The sequence below is a fragment of the Phodopus roborovskii genome, unplaced genomic scaffold (genome assembly GCF_943737965.1).
Source record: "Phodopus roborovskii unplaced genomic scaffold, PHOROB, whole genome shotgun sequence".
Taxonomy (NCBI): Eukaryota; Metazoa; Chordata; class Mammalia; order Rodentia; family Cricetidae; genus Phodopus; species Phodopus roborovskii.
The window spans coordinates 46441253-46456273 of NW_026126407.1; the positions used below are offsets into that span (position 1 = coordinate 46441253).

The 15021-nt window shown below is 38.7% G+C and overlaps 1 protein-coding gene across 5 annotated transcripts in view; it reads left to right on the forward strand.

Annotated features, from left to right (window-relative positions):
* Crebrf (CREB3 regulatory factor) overlaps nt 1-15021 on the forward strand; it is a 61108-nt gene that overhangs the window by 16578 nt on the left and 29509 nt on the right. For 2 of the 5 annotated variants that reach the window (XM_051181000.1, XM_051181002.1), the window contains exons 2-4: nt 5108-5353; nt 7404-7529; nt 9937-11020. In XM_051181000.1, the coding sequence (XP_051036957.1) occupies nt 5345-5353; nt 7404-7529; nt 9937-11020 (1219 nt within the window). In that variant the 5' untranslated portion in view covers nt 5108-5344. Of the gene's footprint in view, nt 1-5107; nt 5354-7403; nt 7530-9867; nt 11021-15021 lie in introns of those variants that run through there. The other 3 variants (XM_051181001.1, XM_051181003.1, XM_051181004.1) reach the window with 2 other exon arrangements.

Here is a 15021-nt window from a genome sequence, read left to right on the forward strand (position 1 = left end):
TATTAATAATCTCAGGAAAAAGGAATCCATATGTTCCTCATGTAGTTCCTAGTGTAATGTGCATATGGGTGCATATGTACATAATGTACATGTGGGTATAATATAATATGTAGAAAGTGGATCAAGAAGGGCAAATATATGATGAGGTAATGAGAAAGGATGGGATTTAAATAATGGACACGAGTTATGAAAGAAGATAAAAAGCTAATTGATTTTCTAGTTTTAGCTTTGTCATGGAGTTTTGTTGTTGTTTTGGTTTTTGTGTGATGGGTAAGTGGGTAAAAATAATGGATTGTGAAAGTGTAAATCCAAAGTGAACCTCACAGCTTCAGCGTGGCTACTATAACTTTAGAAGGTCTTTGAAATGGATAGACTTTGGGTCTGTCTAATCTTGCTGTGTGATATGTTTGTAAGGTTTTTTTACAATAAAATTTTAATTAAAAAGCAACAGTTTAGAAAGATAAATTTTTTATATAAAAACATTTCACATTTGTTATGGGTTCTCATTATGTGATTCTGGCTGGTCTGTTATTTGCTGTGTAATCAAAGCTCACCTCAAATTTATGACAAACCTCTTTCCTCAGCATCATGAGTGCTGGGATTATAGGCATGAGCCAGCATTCCTGGTATCATTTTTACCATTTTTAAGTGTGTGCATTGACAGTGTTGTATAGCTATCCCCACTAAATGATTGCAAGCATTTAATCATCTCAAACAGAAACTCTGTCCATTAAATCACAACTCCCAGTCCTTTGTAACCTCTGTTCTACTTCCTGCTTTATGAATTTTATCTGTTCTAGGCACTTAATGTAAGTGGAACTATACAATTATCCTTTTATATCAGACTTATTTCACTTAACATAATGTCCTCAAGGTTTGTTGTAATGTCTGTTAAAATTACATTCACCCTTATTTTGTTGTGTATACATGGATGGCTATTTTAGTTGTTTTCACCTCTTGGCTATTGTGTTTAATGCTCCTATAACTGTGGGTATTTGCTGTTCAAGTCAAGGATAGAGTTGCAGATCATGTAGTAATCCTTTAATTTATTGAGAAATTGCCAGGCTTTCCTGTACTATCTGTACCATTTTACATCTCTACTAGCAGTTCATGAGGATTCTGATTATTACTGTCCTCTTCAACACTTGTTATTGTGGACAGAAGTTTCTGTCCCACCTAGTCCCATAGCCATTTAGTCCCAAATAAATACACAGAGGCTTATATTAATTATAAACTTTTTGGCCAATGACTAAAGCTTCTTATTGGCTAGCTCTCTCTTATTATTAACCCATTTCTATTAATCTCCACATGGTCCTATTTTCCTAGTAGCTACATGGCATCTCCCTGGTGATTCAATCCCCAATTCCTTTTCCCAGCATTCTCCTACTCTGGTAGCCCCACCTATACTTTCTGCCTGGCTATATCCTGCCTGTCCATTGGCCAAAACAGCTTTATTCATCAGCCAATAAGAGAAACATATTCACAGCATACAGAAGGACATCCCCATCATGTTACTTTCCATCCACTTTTTTTTTATAGTAGCTATCCCATTGGGTGTGTCAAAAAATTTAAGAGTCTCATGTTCTACCGACTGAGATCCAAAAATTTTAAACATTGCTCTGGTGATGTTAGATGACTCAGAAGACAGTTTACTACTGTGAGGAATTTTGAGTTACTAAAAGGAGTAAGTGACCTAAACTACTGCAATAAAAAGATTCTGTCATGTGTAGTATCTGTTTACTCATTCATAAGATATTTCATTTGTAAAGAGAATTTTATGTGTTTGCATATGTGTGTTTCTTTTCCTTTTTGTTTTGAGAGAGAGAGAGAGAGAGAGAGAGAGAGAGAGAGAGAGAGAGAGAGAGAGAGAGAAGATTGAGAGATTGAGATTGGCTTATTATGTAACCCTTTAGCCTGGAACTTGAGCATTGATTACCCTGCCTCAGCTACCCAACTGCCAGGATTATTGGCATGAACCACCACAGTTCAGTTAGTCTATAAGGAGGCTTCTGTGTTTCTTGATGTGACTAGTGAATAAACTAAAACTTTGAGGGGCAGAGGATCTTGGGGCTCATCAGTAAACTCTTGGGTTTTGCTTTTGAAGTCATTTATGATGAATGGTTTGTATGGAGCTAGGGATGAGCTTCTATAAGCTGTCTTTCGATTATACTGTCTTAGTTTAGCTGTTGCCCTGACATGCATAGTAAGCCTCAGCTTGTGTTTAGAGAACCAAACACCAGAGAGCAGGACCTGGCAGGGCTGTTAAAAAGATTGGAACTACTTTTTCTTCAGGTACTGTTAGCTGCTCAACATTTACTGACTCTTCCTCCCTGCCTCACAGAGTTGGCCTCTAGTGCAGAATCAATTATGATAACTAGAAAACGTTACTGAATATTTTTTAAAGCCCAGGTACAAAAGCTCTGTTGACAGATATGTTGATTGATGGTCGAGTTTTGTCTCCCCCGATAAAGGCACAACTTTACTGAGAACTGGTGAGCCAGTGCTATGAACAAAAGGAGGAGTGACTTGGAAACTTCAGCCACCTCCTTGTTTGTCTCTTATCTGGAAAATGCAGTCTTTGGGGCAGGAAGGAAGATTTCATAAACAACTTTGAGAAATAGCATGTGCTGTGTTCAGCTCTTGAGATGTACAGTGCGCAACAGCTCCTTAAAACCAGCAATAATGATAGTAGGTGGTTTTGTTAGTGTTTTCCAAACGTAACAGTCCTTTGGTTGGGTAGCTATACCTTTTCACAAATATTCCTTAGTCACACTTTGGGGAATTACCACCCTGGCTTTTGTTATATTTTGATATAAAATTTTTGAGCAAAATATTAATTTTTGAGGCCAGTGAAGTATGAAAGTTCCCTGAGTACAAGTTGTTAGACCTTCCTCCTTAGTGTTATTCTGTCATCTGTCCCATTTCAATATGCTGCTCATTACACAACACAGTTTTCTAGCAGTTTCGCATTATGGGAGATGCTGTGTGATGGTAATTGCTGTAGAATAGATAACTCTTATCTTTCCTTCCACTCTTGTTACATAATTAAGGAAAAATAAACTGCATAATTTTAAAACAAGGTTTCTCTGTGTAGCCTTGGCAGTCCTGGCTTTGAATTCAAAGAGATCTGCCTACCTCTGTCTCATAAGAGTTGGTATTAAAGCTTTGTGCATCATGCCTTATCCTTGGTTTTCAGTGTTTAAAAAAAAATCTTGCTTTCTCTCTGTCTCTGTCTCTGTCTCTGTCTCTCTCTCTCTCTCTGTGTGTGTGTGTGTGTGTGAGAGAGAGAGAGGTGAGAGAGAGTTTGCACTTGCACAAGTGTGCTCCAGGGAGTACATGTGGATGATGGAGGACAACTTTTTGGAGTCCTTTCTCTCCTTCCACCTTATGTGGATTCTGGGGATTGGACTCAGGCTTGAGAAACAAATGCCTTTGCCCACTGAACTATCAGGGCAGCCCTTTTTTTAGTCTTTAAGTTAGCTTACAAAGTAATGGGTTTCATTAAACCACTTTTGTATATATGTGTAATTATACTTTGTTCTTACTCATTTGTTCCAATGTTCTACTCCATTCCTACCTCTGAATAGTCCCCCATTCTGCTTTCATGTCATATATTTTATTGCCCACCCTCCGTCCCTCCTTCCCTCCCTCCACCAGTCTGAGCTAGTCTCTTGCTATGTATGCCTCCCAAGCTGGCCCTGAATTCACTACCCTCTGCTTCAGGCTTTCTTAATAGCTGCCATTACAGACATGATATCATACCAATGTCTTTTTCTTTCCTTTCCTTTCTTTCCCCCCACTTTTAGAGATGACAAGACTGAGTCCCAAAATTGTTATTATCCAGCGCTATGTAATGTCTAAGTGAAAACATAACTAACAGAACCTATTCTTTTCTGGCTTCTCTGGTAGACCAGGCTATTAGGGTAGTAAATAGCAGTAAGTATGTGCTGACTAGGATTCATTCTTCCCACAGTTACAAACCTCAGAGCTTATAACAGTAAGTGTCAAATTTTAGAAAATAACAGCCCCATAGTCAGGTTATATGTGTGTAGACTGCCAGGATTTTACTAGTTCATTTGGCTGAGTAGCATGCTGTAAGGAGCATGGCATGAAAGAATTGCCTTCTTGGAACTAAATAATGAGTCTAGAAAAGATGGCTTTATTCCCATGAGCATGAGATAGATAGAAAGAGAGGGGGGAGGGAGAGAGGGTGGGAGAGAGAGAGGGAGGGAGGGAGGGCTGCATACCTGTTGGGCCTCAGCAGGTTACATGGGCTTGTCTGTCAGGTGTGTGCATAACTTTTTTACCTCCTAGTGGTTCTCAACCTTCTTAATGCTTTGACCCTTTAATACAGTTCCTCGTGTTTTGACTCCAACCATGAAATTACTTTTGTTGATAACTTCGTAACTGTAATTTTGCTACTTTTATGAATCATATTGTCAATATTATGGAGGTAGAAGCTAGCCAAAGGCCAATGGAGTCTCGACCCACAGGTTGAGAACTGCTGCCTTAGACTGTTGATTGGACTGAAAGGCATTGTTGACTCTGTTTCTGGGCCTAAGTGACGTTGCTAGTGTTTCCTCAGCTGGACCAGTATAAGTAGAGACTGTGTTAAATTCTTTTGCTGTTTAGTCATGATAGTTGTAGAGTTACAAGAGATTATAAACTGTAGATGGATTTTACAGTCATTATATAGTAAAATGTTAAGATGGTAAAGGTAATGAGAGCTTGACTTTAAAATGTCTTTCAAATCACAGAAAAGAAGAGGATATATTAAAATGTTTTTAAAAGACTGTTACAGTTTATTTACTTGCTTATTTATTTGATTCAGTCTTTCTGAGTATCCTGGCCTGGCCTAAAACCTTCTTTGTAGCTCATGGTAGCCCAAACTTGTGATCTTCCTGTCTCATTTCTAGAGGGCTGGGATTACAGGTGTATGCTATATTTTTCAGCTTCTAATTGATTATTGACCAACTTTATTTTGGAAATAAACAATGTTAAAGAATACATTTTAAAATAGTAGATATTACAGAATGACTAAATTATTGAAAATTCAACTATAAGACTTATTTAAAGCATAGTGTTCTTTGTTAATGTTCTTTGAAAGGTCAGCTTGTTTCAGTGGAGCTCAGTGAAATTACTTTCTGTTATTTGACAGAACTACAAAATTATTTTTTTAAAAAAGTGGTGACCCAAGCAGTTGAACTGAAGACATTCTGGGAAAGTCTGCTATGTATTGTGAAAATCATCTTTGATCTTGGAATTAAAAGTAAAGCTGGAAAGGAATTTACAAACAAGAAAAAGAAGAAGTTTGGAATTGGACTCACAGGATCTGGGCTTGGAAATGCCTCAGGTAAATCACATGTGGAATAGGGTGCAGTTTAATTCTCTGTGTTGACAGAAAGGGCACAGTGTTGCCCTTTCTGCATCTTAACACAGCTTGACACAGTAGCTTCAAAGACAGCTTATTTCTGCCCTCACCTAGATGTGAGTTTATTTGCTGTAGCCTTGAAGATTTCAGTGAGCTTGACACAAGAAGCATGGTGAGTAAGTAGGTTAGTCACTAAATCTGCTGTCTTTATGAGGATAGAATGAATTACCCAGAATTTTAATCTTCCACCCAAATGCCATTTTTGATATTCTCATATTTTGCTTCCCAGTTCTTTCTTTCCATTTACAACAGTTGACAAGTGGTGATTCTGTCTCACCCATGTAAGCATACGCATCTATATGTTCTGTAAACATGTTCAAGAATGATACATAGTAACATTCATAATCTCTCTCTGACATGCATGCATGCATATATATGTATAGATCTTTCTGTCTTGCTGTGTAGGTAAACTGGCTGCAATTTAGCAGTCTTCCTCCTTTGGCCCTGAAAATGCTGGACTCAGGCATACGGTACCACATCAGGCTGAGACAACTCCTTTTATTTGGTCTCTTTGGGTTTGAGACAGTCACTGAAATAAAAACTGGAAGCTTATTTGTCCCCATTTTTATTCAAACCCTTCCCCTTTCATGGTTAATTTTTGACCCACCACCACTTTGAATGCTGGGAAGAAATCTAGAAATAATAAACAGCTAGGGACTCCTAGGAGGGACTGTACAGGGCTAACCCTTGTTACAGGGATTAAAAAAAAAAATGTTAGGATTGTTTGGTGACTTTGTAGCAGAGTCTAAAGAAGAGGACTTGGTAACTGATACTTAAAAGACCAGAGGCTGGCATCCATCCCAAGCTCTGTGACAAAAGGATCACGTCCATTTTTAGAGCTTGTGTCCAAACAAGGTATGGTTTACTGTTTATTGACTACTTGAATTAGGGCTCTGAAACTTGTTAAATGAAGTTTTTCTAAGCAGAAAGACCCTAGAAGATCTGGGGGAAAACTAAAATATAGCAAAACAGCTATAGGGGAGAAGCTAGGAGAACGCTGGAAAGACAGGTCAGGGTAGGTGGGCAGTGTGTAAGAACGTAGGTGCATGGACTATTAATGCCATATAAAATTCTTTGTTGCACCACCTCTTGGGCAAGTAAGAAGAATATAGTGTTTCTTGCTGTCTTTATTGCAGTTGGTTTCAGAATTTCAGAGTATAGTTTTTTGTTTTTTGAGCCAGGGGTGTGCTGCTGAAGTGGTTTGGATAGATAGATGATGAAAAAAGATGATAGATGATGAAAAAAAAAAAGAAGAGAGAGAAACAAGGAGATTAAGCCCATATTTCTGGCTGTGTCTTAGAGACTTAGGAAGCTATTGTGTTGTTCCTGTTGGTTGGACTAAAGGTACCTAAATTGGGCTGTCAAGATGGCTCATGGGTTAAAGGCCTCTTGCTACAAAGCCTGCTTGAGTTCAGTCTCCCAGTCCCACACGATGAAAAGAGAGAACTGACTTCAGCAAGTTGTCCTCTGACCTCCACATGTTTCCTCCCCATCCCCCACAAATAAAATTATAAAAAGATACCCAGATAATCTTTGTTGGGGGAAGTAAGACATTGAATTCAGGAATATGCTTTAAGTCTGACATACTACTGCTTTAGTCCTAAGAAAACAGGAGAGCATTCTCTACTTCAGGGGAATTAGAACAGTCTTGTTAGAGAAGGATTTTAAGAAATGTTTATATAGCTTTTAAAAAAAAATAGCCCAATATTGTATGCTATCTCAAGTGCCCAAACTTCAGTTTTTAGAAGGTGTTGTTAAGAATTGCTGTTTTGGTTTTTTTCTATATACATCTTGGCTGTTTTCCTCATAGAGATCCATGTTCAGTGCAGTTAAAGCTATTGGTGTGCGCTACAGGAGAGACAGAATTATTTCTTGAAATAAATTACGTGCTCGGGTAAGGACAGGTGTATGTGTAGTAAGTTGGACTTGAAGCTGTCTTTAACCTCCTAAAGTGAAAATGGTTTTGTTATAGCCCAGCGTAAGCGGAATGGACCCGCCTTTTGGGGATGCCTTTCGAAGCCACACCTTTTCAGAACAGACTCTGATGAGCACAGATCTCTTAGCCAACAGTTCTGATCCAGATTTCATGTATGAGCTGGTAAGCAACCTTTTCTTGGTTTTAGTTGTAATTGATTTGGTATCAAAATGATGTCACAGAGTTTTTATTTATAAATAAATTTTATTTATAAAAGAGAAAATAAAGCACATGATAGAGGCTGACAAAGGTAAAACCATTACCTGATATGCTGAGGAAGAAGGGTTTCGGGGCCACACAGATCAGGTTTTAAGAAAAGGAAAAGGATGTAACTAGGGGCTAGGTTTAATTCTTGTGACTAAGTCTAGTAATTTCTGGAAGATACTCAAATTGATTACAGTAGCATGTGGAGAGGTTATCTGCCCTAAGTCTACTTGTTCATAAGGAAAGTAAGCTGTGCATGTGATATGTTAAACTGCTAAAGGGCTTTATAGCTCACAAGTTAAGGAATCATTCATGCCCAAAATACATGGTAAAGATGGTAAGAAAAATTAGCAGCTCCAAGCAACTCCGTTTTTGAGGTAGGCACAAAATTCCCAAGAGGAAAAAATAATTTATTTTTTGTGTGTGCTACCCTGTGCTACATGTACATGTATGAACTGCTCATACAGGCCAGAAGAGGGTGTCTGATTCCGTGGACGTTTGTGAACCACCATGTGGGTGTCAGAAATGGAACTGAGGCCCTTTTGCAAGAGTAGCAAGTACTCTTAACTGGAGCCATCTTTTCAGGCCTGCCTCTTTTTGATTTTTAAAGGCAGTATCTCAAGTTTGTAGCTTTGGTTGGCCTGGAACTTTAATGTAGACTAGGCTGGCCTCAGACCTGACAGATATTTGCCTACTTTAGCCTCATGAGTGCTGAGAAGGCTTATGCCACCATACCTAGCCCTTGGGGTAGGACACAACTTATATTTTAACTGTGCACAAGGAGGCCTCCCTTGGTGTCAGATCTTCCTAGAGCTGGGAGGTAAAGGTGGTTATGAGCTTTCAGACAACAATGCTGGGAACCTATGTTAATTCCTTTAGAAGAACAGTAAGGGCTTTTAACTGCTGAGTCATTTTTCTAGCCACAAAAGAATTATTAATTATATATAATTTAAATTACACAGAAATGTAGAAAAAAGTTGTGAATATGAGTAATATATGTCTGTGAATTCATTAAAAGTAAATAAATTCTATCCCTAATAAAATAGGGTATGGGATATATAAACTATTTAAGTGACATACATAGTCCAACATAAAATAAATACAAACTAAAAAATCAGTGGAACTAAGTAAAATAGAACACTGAAAAGCCATTCCCTTTCTGAGCCTTCACTCCTCAGATTTTCCCCAAAAGGTAACTACAATGAATACATAAACATTTGAATATGCTTTTTACTTTGAATGGATAATGTACTTGTATCCTTTAGTTTGCCCCACACTTTTATTTAGTCTGTGTGTATGTGTTTAAGTTTAAGGGTAACTGAGGATGGTTCTCTTTTTGTATCCTGTAGGTCTCAGGGGTTGGACTGAGATGGTCAGGCTTTTACCTACTGAACCTACTCTTCAGCTGGAGTTTACTTTTTCTAAACATAAAGTTGTGTAATAGGGGGCTGGAGAAATGGCTTAGGGGTTAAGACCTCTTCCAGAGGACTCAGGTTCAGTTCCCAGAACCTACATGGCAGCTCACAACTGTCTGTAACTCCAATTCTAGGAAATAAAGTTAAATAAATTATAAAAATGAAACAAAAAATGTTTAATATCCTTTTGTGTTAGTGTGTTAGGGCTCAACTTCTGTTTCCATGGCTGTAGAATGTAATTACATTTTATATTTATTTGTTTGTTTGTTTGTTTATTTTTGAGACAGAGTTCTACCATGTAACTCTGACTAGCCTAGAACTTGCTATGTAAACCAGGCTGGCCCCAAACTCACAGATATAGTCCTGTTTCTCCCTTTGAGTGGATTAATGGTGTGTGCTACCACTCCATTCATGCTTTTGCTCCATTGTAAGGTCACATCTTTGCATTGCATGAGGAATATCTGACTTCCCATGCCAAGAATTGTTACCTAGGTTTTATACAAGGTTTTACAATTTTACAATTAACTTTCTGTATTCTCTGGGCCCCTTCCCTTCATATTTAATTTTCTCCTTAAGTTGAGGTATTCTGTGATGAAGGTAAGGTCTTCAATATTTGCTTCTTACTTGAAGTTAATTTCTAAAGAGAGCTTCTAAGATTACAAGAGGCTTTGATATTTGGACCCATACTTCAGCCCCTCAAAGAATGTATTTTCCCACTTTTTCTTGTTCAATGAAATGAAAGTGTATAGATGTAAGGGGAAGGTGTCATGTCAGTAGCCTTTATCTTAAAACAGACCAGAGGTAGAGTCTTTTTTTTTTTTTTTTTTTTTGGATATTTGCAGGTGTGGATGGAGGTGAATATTTTCTTCCTAAAGCATGGTATGTGATTTCCCATTTTAAACCTTCCTTAGGATAGAGAGATGAACTATCAACAGAATCCTAGAGACAACTTCCTTTCTTTGGAAGACTGCAAAGACATTGAAAATCTGGAGTCTTTCACAGATGTCCTGGATAATGAGGATGCTTTAACCTCAAACTGGGAACAGTGGGATACATACTGTGAAGACTTAACTAAGTACACCAAACTAACCAGCTGTGACATCTGGGGGACAAAAGAAGTGGATTACCTGGGTCTTGATGACTTTTCTAGCCCTTACCAAGATGAAGAGGTCATAAGTAAAACTCCAACCTTGGCTCAGCTTAATAGTGAGGACTCTCAGTCTGTTTCTGATTCCCTTTATTATCCAGATTCACTCTTCAGTGTCAAACAAAATCCCTTGCCCCCTTCATTCCCTAGTAAAAAGATCACAAGTAGAGCAGCTGCCCCTGTGTGTTCTTCAAAGACACTTCAAGCTGAGGTCCCATTGTCAGACAGTCTCCAAAAAGCAAGTAAACCTACTTCAAGCACACAGATCATGGTGAAGACCCATATGTGTCATAATGAAAAGGTGAATTTTCATGTTGAATGTAAAGACTATGTGAAAAAAGCAAAGGTCAAGATCAACCCTGTGCAACAGGGCCGGCCCTTGCTGTGCCAGGCACACACCGATGCAACTAAGGAGAATACCTGCTACTGTGGAGCTGTGGCTAAGAGACAGGAGAAAAGGGGGATGGAGCCTCATCAGGGTCATGGCACTCCTGCTTTGCCTTTTAAAGAAACCCAGGAACTATTACTTAGTCCTCTGCCCCAAGGTGGTCCTGGGTCAGTTGCCACAGCAGAGCGTGGCAGCCTCTCTGCCAGCACTTCTGTTTCAGATTCATCCCAGAAAAAAGAAGAGCACAATTACTCTCTTTTTGTCTCTGACAACATGAGAGAACAGCCAACCAAATGCAGTCCTGAAGAAGATGAGGATGATGAAGATGATATTGATGATGAAGACCATGATGAAGGATTTGGCAGTGAGCATGAGCTGTCTGAAAATGAAGAGGAGGAAGAAGAGGAAGAGGATTATGATGACAGAGATGATGATATTAGCGACACATTCTCTGAACCAGGTATAAATCTCTTGCAGCTTATTAAATTGACCTTTCTATTCACTGAACTAGAAAGCTTTTTGGATGGTTGCTTTATTTAGTTTGGAGATTAAGTAACTTCATGTCTTTATTTGGATCAAATGTAGCCTTTTCTATTCATATAGCTCTAAAGCCATTATTTGTGCTTGTGATTATTTGTGCCTATGCCTTAATTTTTATCCTGATTCTTTATTTTTTGTTAAGTGACCTACTTTGCCACATTCTTGAACACTTAATTGAAGATTTAAACTACATTGTCCTGCTTTGTTTGTTCCCCTCTACTGTGGCTAAGATAGGTGTATATAGAATAGTGAACTAAGAGACATCCACTCATATCACTTATGCTTATAGCTAACAAGCCTAGTTAGAGCACAGTTCAAAGACAAGCCTTTTCTTTGTGTCTGCTGTATTTTATTAAGAAAGTATATGCTATACCAGATGTGGTGCATGCCTATAATCCCAACACTTGGAAGCAGTGGCAGGAGGATCACCACAAGTTTGAGGTCAGCCTGGTCTATATAGTTGGTTCCAGGCCAGTCAGGACTACTTAGTGAGACCCTGTCTCTAAAAAGCAACAAATAGAAAAAAAGTATAAAGAAAAAGTTCATGCTACAGTTTGAAGAGCACGAAGGAGGATGCTCCATTTTGTGTACAGTACATATGAATGGAAGAGAAAAAACAGACTGTGGGCTTAGCATTTACATGTTTGAGCTGTAGCCACTATTGGCTGACACTATTTATAAAAATGTTACAGCCAAGGGTCACACAGTTTAAAATGCACAAAGAAGTGAAGCTTTTCAAATTTAAACAAAAGTTCCTTGCTTTAAAATTAGTTTTGATGCTAATAATTCTGCATAAAACCAGTTAAAATGAAACTTTGTAAGTTATCCAACAGCCTTTTTTGTTTAAAATGGTGGTGGCATTTCAGGTAGTCTACATGTTGACATTATTCTGAAACTATGAACACTAGCTATGTCATAGCTAGTGCAGCACTGTATATGTGTGCCTGTATGTATGTGTGTAGGTGTGTGTGTGTGTATGTATGTGTGTGAGAGAGAGAGAGGGAGAGAGAGAAGGAGGGGGAGAGAGAGAGAGAGGGAGAGAGGGGGTGTGTGGGTGTGGCTGATGCAGTGTTTGGTTAAACCACAGGCATCACACATACTAGGTAAGCCAACCACTGAGCTACATCCTCCCCAAAGTACTCTTATTCATGAAAGATTTTCTTCCTTTAGATCATTTTTAAAACTCAAGTGCTTAGATGTATGCATTTGATACCACAGGTTGTTTGGTTGGGGTAGTTTTAAGTAAGTTAAAAAGTACTTCAAGGTTAAAGTGGAGGAAAAGGGCCTATACCTTTTTTCCTTTGGCTTACTTTAGAATCCTAGATAATCTAGATAGAAGTGTCTTTCCTCCTTACCAGAATCATTTTTCTCATAGTATCTTAATCATCTCATTGAGACGAATAAGGGAAATTTGGCTGGATATAATAGGGATAGCTTCTGTAGCTCCATCCCCTGCTGAGGTGTGGCTCTTAAAAGTCTGGCAGATTAGATTCATGTGTAGAATTAGGCTCAAATGCTAAAGGGAGTGAATGTAAGCACAGAGATAAGTAGGGGAATGGAAATGTGGGGAAGGAAGTGCCTTCTCCAGTTGTAATTATGAGCAGGTGGATCCCAGGTTCAGTAAATCTCATCATCTCAAGGCAGGCAATGGATGTGCTTTCATGATACGTTGGTTGTGATGTTGCTTTTCCTTTTTGTGCCACTTCATTGAGATCTATTTAAGATAAACAGCATGATACTTGGATGTGTTTATTACATTGTGGTTATCACATGCTAATTACCATCCATCACTTGCCATGATTATCTTGTTTTGTTTTTTGAGACCTACTCTTGTTAGTACAGTGTTAACTATATTTTCTATGCTCTTTGTATTTTAGATCTCTAAACTTATTCTGCAAAACAGAAATTGCTCTTTGACCAACACCTCACATGTCCACGGGTCTCTAGCACCAGGCAGCCATGCCCTCTGCTTCTATGTATTTGACTAGATTCCACATGTAAAGACTTTGCAGTCTTGTCTTTCTCTGCCTGTGCTGCTTTACTTGGCATAACAAGTAAATTCATCTTGCCATTAATGTAAGCCTTAAAGGATAAGTAATACTTATTTCTACACCCACCTTAGATATTAGGTAGTGTTGTGGTAAATGTAGCTTTCAAGAGAATGCTTTTTATTTTTTGTTAATTTTTAGAGACATGATCTTATTATGTATCCCTGATGGTTCTGAACTTGCTGTGCAAACCATCCTGGCTTCCATCTCACAAGAGATCTCATGCTTCTGCATTCTGAGTGCTGAGGTTAAAGGCACACACCTGGCCTTTTAAAACAAACCAGAAAAAGATTTTCTGGCTCAGTGGTTAGGAATACTTTTGTTGCTCTTTCAGAGGACCCAGATTTGTTCCCAGCACCCAAGCAGTGACGTTCAACCATCTGTAACTTCAGTTCGGGAGGTCCAGTGTCCTCTTCTGATGTCTTTGAGTACCATACATAAATACAGGCAGAATACTCATACATATAAAATAAAAAAATCTTTACAGATGTTTTTAAATTTTGTGTGTGTGTGTGAGTGTATGTGCGTGCATGTGTGTGGTTCAGGTGCTTTCAGAGGCTGGAGGTGTCAGATTCCCTGGACTTGGAGTTACAGGCAGTTGTGAGCCACCTGACATGGATACTGGGAATCAAACTTAGGTCCTGAAAGAGCAGAAGGTGCTCTTGACCACTGAGCTATTGCATGTGCTAGACAAGTCCTGTACCACTGAGCCATACCCCCAGCCTCTGGTTTGCCTTTTTTGAGCTAGGGTCTGGCTGTCTACTTCATACTGGCGCTGAAGTACGTAACCTTGACTGGTTTCTAACTTGGAGTCCTCTTGCCACAAAGCCTCCTGAGCCCTGGGATTTCAGGTTTATGCTGATATACCAGGCTATTTTCATTTTTTTTTTAAAGGAACTTCCAAACTGCTTTCTATAATGACTATACCAGTTTACATTTTCATCGACAATGAAACAAGGGTTCTCTCTTCCCCATCTCCTTGACAACAATTGCTGCCCAATTTCTGATGGTCACTGTGGCCAGTGTGGTATAGTCTCTCTCTATTTTTTTTTTTTTTTTTTTGTTTTTTTGAGACTTGTTTTTTCTGTATAACAGTCTTGGCTGTCCTGGAACTTGTTTTATAGACTGGGTTGGCCTTGAACTCACAGAAATCCACCTGCCTCTCTGTCTCCCAAGTACTGGGGTTAAAGGCATGTGCTACCACTGCCTATCTCTCTGACTTTTATATGTGTTTTGTTGATGATAAGTAGTATTGAGAATGTTTTCATATCCTTGTTGGTCATTTGGATATTTTTTTGTGGCGTACCTATTTAGGTCCTTTATCCTGTTTGTAAATTGGATTCTTATTTGAATAGTAATTCAATATTGGATATACTGCTAGCATATATTCTGTTTTATAGGCTGTCTCTTCACTATTCAGATTGGTTTTTTGTTCTCAAGTGTTTTAGTTGGTTAAACCCCCTCCCTCTATTTCTACTTGCATCACCTTTGCTTTTGGATTCTTACCTCTATCAGTTTTGTTATTTGAGGTAGATCTGTGGCCTTTTCCATTCTGCTTTTTGTCCCTTCCTTGCTTTCTCCTCCTCCTTCCTAGGCTTTCATCTGCCTCTCCTTTTACCCCTTCTCTATACCACCTCCTCTTCTCCTCCCTTCTGTTATTTTCCTCCACATTAAACTTAAGGTACTTTTTACTTACATTCTTCCTAAGCCAAACAACTTTCATGTGTTAAATGTGCAAAAGAACTAAAAGGAAAAAGATCTTCAGTTGGTCTTTGATATTATTCTGTAGTACCTGTCTGTTCCTTCCTCCCTCTCCCCTGCTTTCCTTCTTTCTACAAGGTCTAACTGTATTGTCCTAGCTGGGCTGGTACTT